The sequence below is a fragment of the Aethalodelphis obliquidens genome, unplaced genomic scaffold (assembly GCF_003676395.1).
Source record: "Aethalodelphis obliquidens isolate GAN/ISIS:26980383/991018 unplaced genomic scaffold, ASM367639v1 scaffold36, whole genome shotgun sequence".
Lineage (NCBI taxonomy): Eukaryota > Metazoa > Chordata > Mammalia > Artiodactyla > Delphinidae > Aethalodelphis > Aethalodelphis obliquidens.
Window position 1 is genome coordinate 9,323,912 of NW_020837980.1, and position 18,840 is coordinate 9,342,751.

The 18,840-nt window shown below is 35.8% G+C and overlaps 1 protein-coding gene across 1 annotated transcript in view; it reads left to right on the forward strand.

The window, feature by feature from the left end:
* SOX5 (SRY-box transcription factor 5) overlaps positions 1–18,840 on the forward strand; it is a 399,232-nt gene that overhangs the window by 249,870 nt on the left and 130,522 nt on the right. Inside the window, exon 7 of the mRNA XM_027129433.1 lies at positions 13,957–14,077. Within this exon, the coding sequence (XP_026985234.1) occupies positions 13,957–14,077 (121 nt within the window). The remainder of the gene's footprint in view (positions 1–13,956; positions 14,078–18,840) is intronic.

An 18,840-nucleotide genomic window follows, 5' to 3' on the forward strand; every position in this document is an offset into this window, starting at 1 on the left:
AGCAAAACACCCATGGTATTGCATCATTCATCTTTATATAAATGACGTTATTATGGGTAGGCAAGTTACAGTGCTTTTTTTTTGGAAGGTATCAAGTAAATTTGCCGAGTATTAAAATCAGCCACACTTACATAGATTTTTGCAGTAATACAAAATTTACTATTTTTGAAGTTATTTACAGTGGTATATTATATAATAATCCTTCTTGACAAGACTTTAAAACTTTTGATTATATAAATGGCTCTGTGTTCAATGGATTGTCCAGTTACAAAAATATTTCACATTTTCAGCTTAAGAAACATCTACCATGCCCTTTCTGGTAATTTCACACATGTTTTATTTTCAGTGACAAATGTTCTAGTGAGTGGCTTATTGCTAGAGTGTCCTAGCTGTCCTAGTAGAGTTAGACAGGCATCTGAGTAGTAAGTTCCAACAGCGACTGCGAGGCAACTTCCATTATTACTCAAAAGAGCATGGATTTTTCACATCCTAAGGAAAGGAACTAGACGCTAGCTTGCCCCTACAATGGTTGCATTTGGGGGAGATGTGCGAAATGTTATTTTTGTTTTTGTTTGCAGGAACATTGCTTTAAAGCCTTTTTTTCCCACATATATAACATTGTTCATTACTGGCTCAATATACTCTTTGCATGATACAAACAAACAAGCCCCCATACACTAGCCATTCACACCAGTCTAGCACCTGCTAGCTAAAAAATTGAAATTATTCACTGGGAATAGTTTGAACAAAAGAAATGTAAGCAGTACAATCACATTTATTTTCTTAAACAAAATAAGAATAAATGTATAGATTTTGAGGATGCAGCTGTTTGCTATTTACTTGAATTTTTAGTGAAGAGGTTTTCGGTTTGGGGTTTTCTTTTTGTGGTTTTGGTTTTGTTTTTGTTTTTAGCATAAACAAGGTTATATCTACAAATTAAGCTCACTATTCTTTATGTGTTTCCATACCTTTAAGTCACATTGCTTTAAATATTGCTGATAACTGAGGTAGCAAAAAGTTCAAGTGTATTTAATGCATATGATGTCTCATATTTGAAATTATTTCCTAATCTTTTTTATGTGTGCATTGGCAATTTTATCATGAACAACACCTAACTGCAGTTCTTGGTTTGTTTCAGTAAAGATACATCAGAGTTCTTACTTTTCTGATCTCCTAAGGAATAATGAAGTAACCCAAAACCTAACTGTTGACATTATTGCCACTAAACCTAGGATCTGAGGAAGATGATGGATTGGGTGGTAAACAATGGCATCAGTGATTTGCCATGTTTTGGGTTATTACTTAGAGAAAAAAATCTTGAATCCTGAATGAAAGTGAAATAGAGCCCAAGATCCATTGTGTAAAAGGAATGTTTTAATAAACTAGTTACTATTATAAGAAGAAACTAAAGCTAAAACACAAGTAGACTTTTCTAATAATGAAGAGCTTCTTTTTTTTAATTGGAGTATAGTTGCTTTACAATATTGTGTTAGTTTATACTGTACAGCAAAGTGAATCAGCTATACATATACACATATCCCCTCTTTTTTGGATTTCCTTCTCATTTAGGTCTCTACTTAGATCACTGAGTAGAGTTCCCTGTGCTATACAGTAGGTTCTCATTAGTTACCTATTTTATACGTAGCATCAATAGTGTATATATGTCAATCCCAATCTCCCAATTCATCCCACCCCCTCCCTTCCCCCTTGGTATCCATACATTTGTTCTCTACGTCTGTGTCACTATTTCTGCTTTGTAAATAAGATCATCTATACCAATTTTTTCAGATTCCACATATACGCATTAACACATGATATTTATTTTTCTCTTTCTGACTTACTTCACTCTGTATGACAGTCTCTAGGTCCACCCATGTCTCTACACAAATGACCCAATTTTGTTCCTTTTTATGGCTGAGTAATATTCCATTGTATATATGTACCACATCTTCTTTATCCATTCCTCTGTTGATGGACATTTAGGTTGCTTTCATGTCCTAGCTGTTGTAAACAGTGCTGCAAGGAACATTGGGGTGCATGTCTCTTTTTGAATTATGGTTGTCTCTGGGTATATGCCCAGGAGTGGGATTGTGGATAGTATAGTAGTTTTATTTTTAGTTTTTTAAGGAATCTCCATACTGTTCTCCATAGTGGTTGTATCAATTTACATCCCACCAACAATAAATGCTGGAGAGGCTGTGGAGAAAAGGGGACCCTCATGTGAATAGCTTCTTAAATAATCACTTCCATTGACTTATACTGAGCATCCGTGATGTGCTAGGCATTAAGCTGGGTATTGTAGATACCGATATGAGTGAGCTGTACCTTACCCTTAAAAGCAGCTTAGCCATGGAGACAGACATGAATAATTTCAACCTAATGGGATAGTCCCACAGAGTACAGACAGCAGAAGGAAACATTGTTTTTTGAATACAGCATGTGTACTCTTACCTTAGGTTTTTAGCGTCTTCTCTTCCATTTTCTTGGAACACTTTTCCCCCAGATAACTGAGATGTTTATTGTCTCACTTCTTCCAGGTCTTTATTTATGTCACTGCATCACTGATTCCATATTTAAACTTGTAACCTCCATCCCAGCATTCCTTTTCCTCTGCCCTTGCTTTAATTTTAAATTATTTAAATAAAATATAGTATAAAGATGTAAATCAAAGTCAAAGTGCCCCTCTTGCTATAAAAATATTTTAAATCATAATAGAATTTTATCTTTTAAAGATAATTTAAATGTAACCCATTTTTACGCTGACAAAATATACGGGAATTAATTTTGTCACAATGTTTCTGTATTCATTATGTAAACCAGTATTTTTATTTCAGAAAGTTTATTATATCTTTGTTTTATAATTTGTTAAGAAGAATCAAAGAATTTAACTGCTAGACTTACCGTCTTGGCTACCTATGTGATAATGTGTAAATTTCCAAATTACTTGTTTTTCTATCAGTTTTTGCTCATAAATTAAAATTGGAAATGACAACACCCGACCTGCTTATCTCCAAGAGGCTGGATAAAGTAGAAATGAACTAACGCATGTACAAGTGCTTTATACAAATGCAAACATTATTTTAATATAAGACAGGAGTATTTCAAAGCACATTCAGTTTTGCTTCTGAGAGAAGTGAAGTGATACATTTTTTAAGGTGGTCTTTATTTTTTGCTTTGGTTATTTTTTTTAAGTTGAGATATAGTTCACATACCATACAGTTCACCTTTTTTAAAGTGTACAATTCAGTGGGTTTTAGTATACTCACAGTGTTTTGTAACCATCATTACTACCTAATTCCAGAACATTTTCATCACTCTAAAAAGAAACCCTGTACCCATTAGCAGTCACTACTAATTCAAGCTTCTCCACAAAGTGGTAATTTTTGAGGCATAATATTTAAAGAACTTATGTTGAACTGAGATTTGTATTGCATGTGAAAAAAAATCACTAATAATCTATTATAGGCTATTGAGCAAAAATCAGAAATCAATAAATAGTGAATTTTATTGTTTTATAATCATGGGCTCCTGAGAAATATAATTGAAAAAAAATTATATTTCACGTTGACTATTATATCTTATGTTGTCTTTCATTTGTGTGTAAATGACAATTGACATAGCAATACATGACATAAAATAAGATTGGATTGGTATTTGCAAAGCTTGATTCTGTCCATGTGAACAGAGAACCATGCATACTCATAGGAACCAGCCTGTTTTATTGTCAAAAACCATGCTAAGTAATACAAATAGTCACGCACATTTGAGGAAACAGTTGCATTATAAAGAAAGACTTTTGTTTTATCAAGTAACAGCTACAAGCTATGTAAAATATGACCTTTAAGAAACAGATGATAACCTAATCCTAAATAATGCATCATTTGAGATATTTTAATCATTGCCTTTTTTAAATTCTTTTATTCAGCTCAAAATTGTCCTTGGCAAATAAAATAGCCCTGTTTTTACCATAGTCTTTCACAATAGCTTTCTTAATTACCACTGTATTTTTGCCACCCTTAAGTTTCTCGATTACCAACTTTCAAAACAGAGATTCTTTTTCTTGAAGTCAGCAAATATACTTTGTTTAAGCATGTACTATATTTACAGTAAGTGTCATCATTTTGGTTTGCATGAGTTTAATATACATTAAAATGTATATTAAATTTATAAGGACATAATGCTTAAGTTTTGAAAATAAAGGCTACTATTAGACAAGAAGAATATTTAAGTCAAACCTGCATAGTATTAAGAATGAAATTTCATCGCCTTCAAGTGACAGAGGTCTTAATTCTACATCATTTGAAAGTGGTTGTATCATAGTAACAATGCCAACACTAAACACGTCATGCAAAAGTAAAAATGTAATAGTGAAATGAGCCATTGAAAGGAAGAGTCAGTGACCACGTAATATTTCAGTTTCTATTATATCTAGTAGCAATCTGGTTAAAAAGAAATGACAGTTGCCCTGAAGGAAATAAAGTGGAGGTATTATTGTAGTAGTAGTTTGCAAAGAAAATTGCACTGTGTCTTGACTGGATTATTTCTCTATCCTTGCAAACTATCCCCACCTCTCTGTGGTGCTGCTTCTTGCGTCCTTTATACAAATTGAGTTTGTATCATCTAAACTCATAGGGCCCAGGGGCCTTTTGGTGACAGGGAGGAGGAGGAAAAGGGGAATTAGAAAAAGAAAATGTGACAGGCAGTTTTGAAAAGAAAAGCAATTTTCCTTGTGGGTCTGTTTCTAAATAAGAGTTCTTCAATGCAATATTTTGCTTCTGCAGAACAGTCAGTCAGAATCAAGCGCATGCTTGCGCTGTTTTGTGGGGCTTGGCACTGACAGGTTTTATTTAGGAGGGGTGGGGATATAGGGGGATCGGATGTGGGGAAGTCAGTATTTTGGCTGTATCAGCCCTAGAGGCAGAGTTAGCACTTGCATTGGGACAAAAGTATTTGTAGTCATCAGATAACTTTGCAGTCAGCTTCAATAGCATCACTCTTTTTTTTTCTACTTTTTTTTTTTTTGGCAGCCAAGCTCTTAGTAGAACCATCTGTCTTTCTATTAGTATTTTTGAGGCCTGTTTTGAAGCCACTTTGCTTGGCAAAGTCATTTTCATCCTTGGAAACGATTTTTAAAAAAAGTTCTGTGGCTTTTTGCCGAAGAAGACTACTATGTAAAAAAATCCACATGGCTGTTCATTTTTGTTCTAAAAGAATATGACTACTTTGTCTTTGTCTTGAATCAAATGAAATTAGAGGTGATACAACTTCAGTGTGACTGTTGGCAAGTGAGAGGCAGGGATTGCAATTTGAGCAGTGTTTTTATGTTTCTGTATCACTCAATGAGATTGTCTTTAGTCTTCCAAGTAGATTAATTGGAAGATAAATTGGCTCCTTTATTCTAAATTTTAGTGTAGGGTTTTTTTTTTTTTTCATTTTCTAAATACCATTGCATTGGGTAGGATAAGCTTACAAATCGACTTTCTATTATGTGAAATGAGAAAACACAGACTATTAGTGGTCATTGACGATCCCATGCCTCTTCTTGCTAATGGTGGAAAGTCAGCTTTGTTATACTGGTTACTCCAGTTTGGGTAATTATATCCTGCCTACCTAAACCCCTCTTGTAATCTCATCTGGAATATTATATTTTCCATTTTCTCAAAAACTGCTGTATAGTGTCTCTGCGTGCTTCTAAACAGCTGCTATGCTTCCCACCAAAGGTGGCTGAATTTCAGTTGGAGGTGAATGGATCCCTAAATACCACGTGTGCTGGAATACTATGGTACTCATCGGACTCAATTCTTGAGGAACATTTGAAAAGTTTCAGATTGTACATTTTATTTGTACTCGTGCTGACTTAAATCATATAGCTGCCTTTCATTTTAAGATTTGTGCATGTAGTTTAAACAGGTCTGCTACCATAACTTCCTGCTTTTTGAGCTGTCGCACAAACTGCTCCTTGGTATCACGGAGTAGTCCCTCTACTTTTCTAATTCCTGTATTTTTCCCAGTCAAGTAATGCCTTCCAGACCTCTCTTCCTGGGGTAAAGTCTAAAGCCCATTGTCGTTCAAAAGCAACTTTGATTTCCTCATAACCTATCCTTGCTGAAGCCCCCCTAATTCCCTGACTTTCCCCAATCTGTGACCAGAAACTCAGAAAAATCACAGAAAACGGAAGACTGACAGCATCATAATTCATGTGGTCTCTTCTCAGGCCTTAGACTTTTCCATCACCCCTTTTAATCGTCTGTGGTTACTTTCTTTTGCATTTCTCACAGTAACCATCCAAAACTTACGTACCTTTGCTGAACTCCCTTACTCAATCCCAGCATCTCTCATTTTCAGCATATGATTTTACCTTCAACATTGAGAAAATTTCTTCCATCGGAACTGATTTTCCTTACCTTCTCATTTCCTTACCGGTAGAACATTATCGGGTCAGGTCCCAGAGAAAAGGATGCCATTCCCAGTCGAAGCGAATCCCCACACCTCCGCCTTGCCTTTCAGCCTCCTCTGCAATCTTGGTCCACCGGTTAATTGCTCTTTCCTACATTTCAAATTCTCAATTTCCATTTGCTCCTTCCAGCCAGTAAATGTGCTGCTACCTAAAACTCTGCTACTTAAATAAAATCTGTGCATCCCTGCACAGCTGCCATCAAATGTCTCTCCTAATGCCTCACCCAGCCTTCTCTGAAGAATCTTCTACATTTGCCATCCCCTTTTTCTTGCCTGTCATTCAGTGCTCAACCTTTTGGAATATGCTCAACCTTTCAGAATATCCATTCTAGTGGATTTGTTGCTGTTAGATTCATCACCATCTTCTAATAAACTATTCCAGAAGATACTATTTTTGTCTCTAAAATACTCTTTCTGCTACACTTTTCACTATTAGGCACTACCTCAACCTTGATATTCCATTGGTTTTTGTGATACTGTACTCAAGATTTTCTTTATTCTGATCTTACCTCTCCGCTCTTAAGACTCCTCTTCCTCTGCCCTTTGTTGAATTATTGTTGCGACCCAGATGATTGTAAGCTGTCTTCTCTTTATCCTTCAAACCCTCTTTAGATTATCTAGTTCACTCTCATCAACAAGTGATCTCCCAAACCATAGCCTCTAAAAATCTCTTCAGTAGCTTCAGACTGCAGTATCAGTCTGCTAGTAAGGTATCTCCAATGGAACATTATTTAGGTTCCTCAAACACATGTGTTCAGAACCATATTCATATCCTTCCATGAAATCTGTCACTACCCCTGTATGTTTTTTTGTTGTTGTTTCATACCAGTATAAATAGTTATATAAACTAGACACCTGAAAGTTATCGTGACTCTGTCCTCTTCTCCTTTTCTTACGTATATAGTTTCTTTTTTTTTTAGGTACAGAGATTTCTCATATACCCACACATTTATAGCCTCCCCCAACATCAACATGTACCTAGTCTCCACGCTTTGCCTCTCAAATCTTTTCTCCCTATGCCCACCAGAGTATACCACCTAACCTACTTAAATGGTCCCCAGAGCCTACAGGGGGAATCTCAAGTGTCTCACAGTGAAACACAGACTGATTCAGGCAGACTTTCTAACACTGCTTCTCACTTACATTTTTTGCTGTTCTACACTGCTTGGTGGTTTCCCCCTCACATGATATTTTTTTCTTGTCCCTGATAATTTGCTCATTTTTTCTCCCATCTGCTTGGAATTCTTTTTTCACACTCCCACCTCTTTGCCTGGCTAACTCCTACTTATCCATTCAGACCCTACACCTGCTGGACCTATCTCTATGAGGCCTGCCTTGACTTCTTCTGGCTGTGTTAGGAGTCTCTCGTTTGTGCTTCCATAGTATCCCATACAAGTGTCTATTGTTGAACTAATGGCAGTGTATTCTAATTATCTATCCATTTGTCCGACCAGACTTAGAGCTTCTGGAGAGCAGGCATTGTATGTGAATTCATCTTTGTATTCCTGGTTACCAAAAAAGTATACATTCTAGTTAGTAAAAATGTTGATTGAATGAATAATAAACAGACCCATGGGACTGGAAGCTAAATTAATAATCTTAAATATCTACTTGATATATTAAATAGTTTCAGGGAACCACTGAAGGGTTTTGAATAGAATATTTACATAAAATATAAAATATTTAACTATGAATAATTGATAAGTATTTACTTGTTCTTTTACAAGTGTGCTAATGTGTGTTGGATAATTGTGTTGGATTCATAAAATTTTAGAGGGCAAGATTACATGTACTATCTATGTGGTAGAATTATAAAAAGTGTTAAAACGTAATATTCTATCTTAAAGTTTAAAAAGTATAGGAAGTAGCATCTTAAATTTGTTGTGAGTTATTCAAACTTGTGAATAACCTGACCCCATTAAAAAGACCAAAATTTTGTGACAAAAGTATTTTGTTGAAACTTAATTACAAATGTCACACATTTTAAACCTTAATTAGGAGCTTTAAGGGAATTCATCCATTAAGTAAAAGAAAATAAGTGAAGTTAACAGTGAATAGGATTTGGAAATGGTCAACACTGGCAAATATGAGAATGAAATACTAACATTATAACAAATTTGTTTTAGAATTTATCCAGGAAACATTATACTGTTTTGATGTGATACGTCCTTTTCTCCCAAAGGTGGGCTAATTTTCAGCATCAAGGAACTAAAAATTACTTAAGATACAGCAGTAATACAGTTGGTGCTCATTATTTGTGCTAGTTATGTCCTATAAAGTTGCCATGAACACTGAATTATCAAATACTGAACGATTTTGCTCCTGGACGAAACACAAAGTTAGGCTCCTGAGAGCTTTGGTCACACTATTTTCATCAACTGATCAATACATAGCCTTGTTTTATGTGTGTTTCTGTTTAAAGACACCTTATTAATATTTATTATTGATTCTATGTGCATTTTAAACAGCAAAAATCACCAAAATTTCTTGCTACTTTGCACAGGTCTGTGAGTGACCACAAAAGCTCTAGTACAAGTAAATTTGGGAAGGATACAAGTAAATCTTATTGAGTAGGCAAATTGGCAAATACGGAATCTGCAAATAATGAGGATCAACTGTTTTTGAAATGTGTTTTTAGTTGCATAGATGAATTAACCACACATTTTGAATATATTTTACTGTTTACTTTATTCTGAATATTACTACAATGCTCTGTAATTTTTCCTATGCTATTCTAAAATAAACACATCATTGGGACTATGAAATTAGGCTTATTTTTCATTTTAGTTCTTCCTCTCCCTTGTAATTCCTCGTGCTCCCCACCCCCAATTTTTCCCAAGTGTTGGAACAGAGTACTAGATTGTTAGGAGATGTAGCTTCAGTGTTAACTTTGCTCTTAGCTAAATGTGGGATCTTGAACAATTTATACGGCCAAGCTAAGTCTCATTTCTTTATCAGCACAATGATTGTGTTATGCCAGATAATCTCTAGGCTCTCTCAGCCTTAAAAGTGTAATTCTACATTTGTGGATCTTGGAAAATTCAGACACTAAAACAAGTTACAGTATTAAAGCAGGGGCTTCCCTGGTGGCGCAGTGGTTAAGAATCCACCTGCCAATGCGGGGGACATGGGTTCAAGCCCTGGTCCGTGAAGATCCCACATGCTGCGGAGTAACTAAGCCCATGTGCCACAGCTACTGAGCCTGTGCTGTAGAGCCTGCATGCCACAACTACCGAGCCCATGTGCCACAACTACTGAAGCCCATGCGTCTAGAGCCTGTGCTCCGCAACAAGAGAAGCCACCACAATAAGAAGCCCATGCACTGCAATGAAGAGTAGTCCCTGCTCAACGCAACTAAAGAAAACCTGCGTGCAGCAACAAAGACCTCATTCAGGCAAAAATAAATTAAAAAAAATTTTTTTTTAAATAACTAAAGCAAAATGTTTTTTAATAATCATAATAAAATACACAGATTTTTCAAAGCCCCAGAATTTATTGCAATTTATTCTTAAAATACTAAATTTTTTACCTGAAAAATTATTATAAATTATTAGAGTATGAATGAGTTACCTGGGTAAAAGCTGTGACACACAAGTAGATAGACTTATGTACATGCAACAACCAGTTAAATAATATAACAAGAACACATTAACTTTACGACAGCAAGAAAAGTATTTTTTAAAAACCTTACAAATAAAATTACCAAGAAAACTACAATAAGTATATGAAGCAAAAGAAGATTTGAATAAAAGATATAACCTGTTATTGGCCATCAAGCCATTAGGTTAATGAATTCAAAGAGAAATTCCATGTCCTAAAATTATCGTGGAAAAATAAATGTAAATAAAGCCGGGAAACGTTTGAAAAAAGAAAATAGTAATGATAGAGTACTGTAAAAGCAAAGCTTTTATAATTAAAACATCATGTTATTAGAACATGATAGGCAGGCATATCTGTCCATTACAGAAGTATGTAATAAATTTCCAGTATTTCTGTATTACTTTTCTATTTCTTCATGCATGCATAATTCTAAGAATCATGGATTTATCGTGATGTATATGACCTTTTATCTATACATTAAGAATAGGAGCACAAAGCAGCTGGTATTTCATGCTGCCATTTTTCTCCAGTGAAATTGAATTCCTTCCTGGTCGTTAAAGAACTTCGTTTTCCACAGGCCTTTTGTGGACATTTGGAGGTGGGGCACGAAGATGTAATTACAGACAGGACTATATAATACATTGTTCTTCTTTATTTATGAATTATCAATTCATATAATAATTTCAGCTGCTGCTGTAAGCGCTAGAGTTACAATAATAAATAAGTTACAGCCTCTTTCCTAAATAAGTTCATAGCTCATAAGGGAGGCTCAACTTATACAAGTAACTATTATTCAATACAGTAAGTATTGTGTTAGCTTTATGAGGTCAAAGAAGTAACAGTTCTTTCTGCCTGAAAATTGGCACCATAAGAAAGAAGTGCTTCACAGGCCAAGACATTATGTGGGTCTCAGAAGCCTTTGAAAAATAAGTAGAATTTCGCCAAGAAGAAAAGAAAAAGAGAAATTACTAAAAACAGAGGAGAAGATACTTTTGAGCCTGTTCGAGCGTGGAAAAATACCTAGTATGCAAGGAACCCTTCATGACCCATTGAGGCAGAAGTACAGAATATCTGAAGGAGGGCAGCAGAAATACCTGGAAAGATGAACTAGGAACAAATTGTGAAGAATCCTGAATACCATGTGAAGGGATTGGGTCATTATTCTCTAAGTAAAAGCAACCATCAAAAGCTTTTCAGAAGAGGAGCAGGTGAAATACAGATACAAGACTCATTTAGAAGGAACTCTATGAGGAATATAGTTTAATGTCCTGTGAGCACCAGACCTGTAATAGGCAGAGTCTCCCTTCAACTACTTATATACCTGAAAGTCCTTTGTAACTCAAGGCAAAATATGAAGAAGACAAAAAGATTTGTTGACAGTGACTTCAGCATTCTTTAAGACAGCTCTTCTCAAACCTGGATGCACACTGGAATCATCAGGGGAACGTTAAAAAATGCTGATGGCTGGGTCCCACCCCTGTTGATTCAGATTTAATTCACCCCCGTTGTCTAGGAAACAGTCTGGGCATTGAGAGTTTTTCAGAGCTTGCCAGGTGATTCTAAAATATAGTTTCAAGTTTAAGAACTACTGCACTAAAATAAGAAGCTATTGTTTCTGCAATTGTAGAAGTTATTTTTCCCAAATTTTAAGGTCTCTGAAGTTTGGATGACTCTTACAACCCTTGTATGTGTTTCATTTGAAATTCCTTTCTTCTTCCCTCTAAAGTGCTCTTATTAAATTTATAACCATCTTACACATTGTATAACCAATGGTGTCTTAGAAAGGAGGAGATGCACTATATAAAATATAATAACTCACGATGAAATGTAAAGGATACATAGTAGCTAGTGATAACCCCTAACCAGCGTGGCTAGTTTGTTGTTTCTTGGTTTGCTTGTTATTCTGGTCAGCGTCCTCTTCTTACACAGAACTAGCGCCCATGCTGTTTTGCCTTCAAACATCTCCCTCTTGTTTCAGGCCACTTTTTCCTACATACTTGCTCGATATGCACTTTCTAATTTTTGAGACTTCAGTCAGTTGTTTTCCATTGGTGTCTCCATAAAGTTTATCTTTTCTCCAGTATGTTCAGAAAATGTGGGCTGTAGTGATATAAGCTTTTTAACCTTCAGTTCTAACCTTAAAACATTCTCTTTTTGTTTTCCTGGTTGTGTTGTTCACTTTTAGTTTCACTCTGGTGGCAGTGATAGGTTTAAAATCCTTTTGGTTAAAAGAAATACTTTGCAATTTGGAGTCATTTCTGAAAACAGATTCCTCATTCTTACAGTGCTTGTTTCTCTGTTTGCCTGGCTGGCTGGCTGGCTGTCTCTCTGTCTCTCTTTCTCTCCCCTCACCCTTCCTCCTTCTCTCTCTCTCTCATCCCCTCCTCTGCCCCCTCAACACGCGCGCGTGCGCACGCATGCACATACACACACACACACACACCAAAATCTCAGAAATACCTCAGAGGTTTACTATGAAAGATGAAACGGTGGAGAAAGTGAAGGTGGACCTTTAAAGTGAGAAATTATGAGAATTATCAGAATCATGTGTCTAAGAATGTGAATGCCAGTGAGAGAAAGGGAAAACAAGTCCGGAGATATTTCAGAGTTGCTGTTAAGGTTAGCGACTGAATTGTTTGTTTGTTTGTTTGTTTGTACATGTGTTTGTTTTACTTTTAACCATTATCCCCACTGTAATGTAAGCTCCATGGGCATAAGATCTTGTTTGTTTTGTTTACTATTATGTCTGTACTACCTAGCTCATTTTCTTATACACAGTATGTGTTCATGAAATATTTATTTGTTTATTTTCCAAATAACTGACTTAATGTGAGCAAGAAATAGTAAAGGAGAATAAAGTGTCAGATGTGATCTTTATCAGGATCCTAAATTCTCATTCGTATGTTCTCTGACAAACACTAACCAATAACCATGTCCACCAGAGAAATCTTGCTTAAATATTTGGAAAAAAATCCTAGGTATTTTAGTAAATGACAACCTCTGCATTAGTAACAATGTGACAAAGCTGCAGAAATGACTGCATTAGTTTATATTTCTAGAAATTACTGTTCAATTAAAAGAAAATAGTGATTCCATTGTATTAGATTATTTATTTACTGATGTGAACCCTACATCCTGAGAGTGACACCAGAAAATTAAGGTGTATTCTAAAGATGGCAACCAAAAGAGAGGCCGTGTGGTTTGACGAGTGGTTCAATTGCCTCAAAAAGGATAGATGAATTCAAAAGATCCAAGGGACTAGATCATAGACATAGTTTTGACTCCCCCATTCCATGGCCACAGGCAAGTCAGTTTTCTTTCGGCCTCAGTTACCTCTTCTATAAAGAATGGGGAAAGTCTTTATTACTCTCTAAGCTTTCTTTCAGCTCTTTTATTCAAGAACTAAAAAAAAAAAACACCTTAGTATTACGCATGAACATGAGAATTATCTTCAAGTAATGAAGAGCTGTTCATATGTAAAATGGTACCAGTTTAATTTTGTTTTAGAAGGTAGAATTAGTCCTAACAGGTGGGATTTACAGAAGGAGATTTTAGTTCAACCTAAGGGATACTTCTTTAATCATTATATTAATGCAGTAAGAAAAGACTTGTAGTGTGAAGTATTGATGCTTCATCACTGTAAAGGATATCATCATGTAGGGAAATTATTCACCAGGTTAGAAAGTGAACTTGATAACACCTTCCAGTTAAAGTATTCAGTATTCTGATTCTCCTGTCTAAAGTAGTCCTAAGACGTAGCCTCACATCCAGGGTTCTAGCAGGCTTCTATGCCAGTATATTGAATTGAATAATTTTTTTCTTATATCATAAGGGTGGGAGGATGGGAAGCATGGAATATCAAAACTTCTTCTCTTTGATTCACTCTAATACGTTCAGCAGGTTCAAGGTCAACTGCCGCCATTAATGATTCCTGTATTCCCTCCCGATCAACGGACACTGGCTGCAGCTGCCCAGCAAGGATTCCTCCTTCCTCCAGGCTTCAGCTATAAGGCTGGATGTAGTAAGTACCACTGATTTTTCACTTGGGCGTGCGTGGAGGGCATGGCTTTAGGCAATTTAATATTCCTGCCACACCAAGAAATGAGATCACCCATATAGCATTTTTATTTTAAAGAGGAAACACACAGAAAGTGTAGAAAAGGATATATGTTGTATTCAAGAGCTTAGATTATTTCTATGCTTCTGAAGCCAATATTTGCTTTTTATAATTTTGTTTCATAACTTTCATTTCCGGTGTATTCTTAAATTATGAATATAATTTTCGGGTTCAATTTATTTTTATGTAGGTAAGACAGGAATATGCATTTTAATAGCTTTCCATTGCCCTTTAAGGTAAACCCAAGTTTCCTAATGTGAATCAGTTGGCCTTCCATTATCCGTCTCCTCCCTACATTTACAGCCTAATTTCTCATTAGGCTTCTTTTAGTTCTTAGACCGAACCATACTCTTTCTTGACTTTGGACTTGAATTGTCTGTGTTCCCTCTCCTTGGTTTTCTGAACCTCTTCCAGCTCAGACAGGGAAAGCTGGCCTAATCTAGTTAGATCCCTTTCTCCAGGTTCCTTTGGATCCTGTGTATTTCCTTTCACTTTAATTGTAAACTCTATGAGGGCCAGTGCTCATTCTGTCTCACGTATTGTTATATCTACACTTTTAGTACAATTTCAACTATTTGTTGAATGAATGAATAAATGATTGAGCATTCATTACAAACAACACAAGGGCATTTTTACACTAAGTGATGGGTTATATTGAGATAACTGTTTATATTGCTTATCAACTTTACTTGCCTGTGATTTTATGACTTTTTTAAGGAAAATCAAAATTATACACTGAGTTTTGGAAACAATCTAATAATTGAAATATTTTCATTGATCAAAGTGGAATACCATTGAAAACAATTAGCAAAGTATTATCATTTTAGATATCTATATAGAATATTATTTTGTAAATACCAGTAGACTTTGGTTCATTTATATGTTAATAAATTGTCACATTAGCATCTTGCTATGCTCCAACACTTATTGCATTTGAGAAATTCTTCTGAACATTACTAGGAATCAGATCTGCTTCCTGTTAAATGATGTTTTGAATTTTCATATTTAACATTTATTCCTAGATTTTAAACTTTCTTTATATACAGCAATGAAGAAATGGGATGTAATATTTTAAAGCCATGTGAGTGAGTAGATTACAACCATGGAGTCTAGGTAAAAGTGAACTGAACTGAGGAGTATAAAAATTCATACTTGTAAGCACTTTGCTCTTTGCAGTTTTAAACATGGCTTTTGCACATCTTTCTCTTGACTTAGGTTTCCTGTGTTTTAAGATGGACTTCTCACTCTGGATCCTTAATGTATTTATTTAATATTATTTGTTGCATAATACTGTCTTTGTAGATTGATTCATCCAGAAACACCAACTTCTTTTTATAACTAAGGACTATATTTATATCCTAAATATTTAAATTCTAAAAATAATTTAAATTTTAAGAAGAGAATTTAAAATTCTATTGCTACATTGATTTCTGAGTTTTTAATTACAAAAGATTTTTTTGTTTCCCTTTACCTAAGGAATTACTATTCACATTAAATGTATGTTGCCAATATGTTTTTCATAGCCTTGGTTACGAAAATGAAAAAAAAAAATGACACTTTTAAAAATCATCAGTTGCCTCAGACTACACCTGCAATATGTACATATAGACTAGTTCTGTTTTTGAAAAAGAAATTTTTTAAGCAACTGTAGACATAAGTCCCATTAGCGAATATTGTGCTGAAGAGAAAACCACATTGAATATGAACAATAGCATAACTGGGGGGCTGGAAAAGGTCAAGAACACTTCTGCCTCACTCCCATTTGACAGAGCTGGCATAGCAAATTTGTTCAGTGTTAACGTAACGTGGTGTGGAGAAATGTTTCCCTTCCTAAAGTTGCTAATATATTAACCATTTGATAGTCATACCTTCAGTGCTTAAAGTTATAAGTGATACCACTTCTTTTGTATCCTGGAAGTAAAATAGAATAAGCCTTCTACAGCTGCTGGAAAGCTTGAAAGAAGCATCATGCCAAACTCTAAAAGGAAGAAAAAGCCAGTAGTAAAAGAGAGTGCCACCCTTGTTGACACTCTCACACTGTCAGTTTGAACGAGGAGCTGGGTGGGAGCGATACATACTCCAGGCTACTTATTTCCTCCATAATCATGTTGCAGGAAAGGAATCGAGGTAGGGAAAGAAATCTTGCCGTCTTCTCTCTTCAGTGGGACTTGCTATTTTATTCCCCCCATAACTGTCAGTCATAGGTCACTGCTCTGGCTGTCATTTGTTTTAATTTGAGTAATATCACGGAGTTCTCAATGAAAGCGACACTGACTAATCCATCTTGATTTAAGTTTCAAGTAAATATGAAAGGTATACTATTTTTTGGTATGAAATACTCTCAAATGCTTTTCATCAATCCATTCAAGAGAGTATTGATGATAAATTTTTCTGTGTAGACTATGTGTTTTGATAAATAAAATTAAAATCTTTGAAACTACACGTGAAAGTTAAAATGTTATCAATGGGGAAAAAATAAAAACACCAGTTGGGTAACCTAACCATCATCATCAAACATCATCAAGCTTCTTTTCCAAAAAAGAAACTTCTAGTTGGAAATAAAGGTATTTTCCCTTTAAGAAATACGATGGTAGAAACACGGTGTGGAATGGACACCTACAGAATGTAGTTGCTGGAATTTCTCTTAACTGCTAGAAAGTGTGTCATTAAACAATATAAGAACAAATTAATAGCACAGCCAGAGACTTCAGAGCAAACTGGCTAGATAGAAAGGAAGCTTTAGAGAATGTTGTAGTCCACTCTTATCTATGAATATGTAGGTCACTTTACAAACATTGATATATTATCAGAATTTCAGTTCTGTTTTGGTGTTTGCTGTTAGTGAAATCAAGCATGAAACCACACTTCTTCATGAATCTATATCTAGTTATTGCCTTTCTTACTTCTTTTTTAAAGTCTAAAAATACTTCCAGACTTCTAAGGAGGTAAAAATAATGGTGTATTATTAAATGGAGTGCTTTAAATATGTATAATAACTTGAAAAAAGTTATGTAAAAACACTGGTTTAACATTCAGGGAAAAAAAATAATGAAGTAATCTGTATTTTTAACTTACCAGTTCTGTGAAAATTGTCAATTCAGTTGCTACATGTTAAACACACCCCAGATTTTATATTGCAGTAATTAAAAATCCCAACTTTAAATTATGTTTATGGGTACTAGCTCATTTTAATCAGAAAACAATCATTGAAGTCCTTGAAATAAATTTGAAAAACTAAATAACTAAAATCCTGGGAGTTCCCTGGTGGTCTAGTGGTTAGGATTTGGTACTTTCACTGCTGTGGCCCGGGATCAATCCCTGGTTAGGGAACTGAGATCCCGCAAGCCACATGGCTAGGCCAAAATTAAAAATAAATAAATAAATGCCAGTTCCAATTCTGAATTATAAACTGAATGTATGTACAAATGAGTTGGTTCAAGTATACTCCGGATGGTTGAAGAGTCCAAGGACACAGTCCATGTGCTTCTGCTGGAAAATCTGAGTGGAGTCCTAAGCTCTTAACCAAAGACTTGAACCTGTGAACTGCAAAGCTTGTATCAGGTAGATTTTTTTTTTTTAATTTTTATTTATTTATTTAGGCTGCGTTGGGTCTTTGTTGCTGTGCGTGGGTTTCCTCTAGTTGGGGTGAGCAGGGGCTACTCTTCGTTGTGGTGCGCGGGCTTCTCATTCTCTTGTTGCCAAGCGCGGGCTCTAGAGCACAGGCTCAGTAGTTGTAGTGCACGGGCTTAGCTGCTCCACAGCATGTGGGATCTTCCCGGACCAGGGATTGAACCCATGTCCCCTGCATTGGCAGGTGGATTCTTAACCACTGTGCCACCAGGGAAGTCCCACGTGGATATTTTTGAAATAAAATGTACACATCTTTGACACCTGAAGAACAGTTTTAGGTTGGCAGGAAGAGTTTTGTGCTGGCTCATCATAGAAAGAAATCTACCAAAATTCAAAATGAATTTGAATATGTATGCTGGTTTTAGCCCAACATTTTATTTATTTAAAAAAATTTTTATTTTATTTATTTTTATACAGCAAGTTCTTTTTTTATAGATTTATTTATTTAATGTATTTATTTATTCATTTTTGGCTGTGTTGGATCTTCATTGCTGCATGCGGGCTTTCTCTAGTTGCAGTGAGTGGCGGGGAGGGGCTACTCTTCATTGTGGTGTGCGATGGCTTCTCTTGTTGCGAAGCACGGGCTCTAGGTGTGTGGGCTTCAGTAGTTGTGGTTCACAGGCACTAGAGCGCAGGCTCAGTAGTTGTGGCACACGGGCTTAGTTGCTCCGCGGCATGTGGGATCTTCCGAGACCAGGGATCAAACCCGTGTCCCCTGCATTGGCAGGCAGATTCTTAACCACTGGGCCACCAGGGAAGCCCCTAGCCCAGTATTTTAGACTTGAGAGGGACCTTTGAGGTAAGGTGATTGAAGGTCATGAGTTTCGTCAATACCAATTTCTCTGGCCCCAACTTTCAGTTCTCTTTCCACAACACTGAGCTTCCTTACACCCCAGCCCCCCACTCAGGTTAAGTGCTGTTCCTTCAGAGCACATATTTTATAGGCAGAAAGGAAAGGAATAGGTGCTTCTCTTTTTACTAATGACTATAGTCCTCTGCCTCTCTCCTTTTTGTTTGGGTGTAAAATTTCTAGCCAC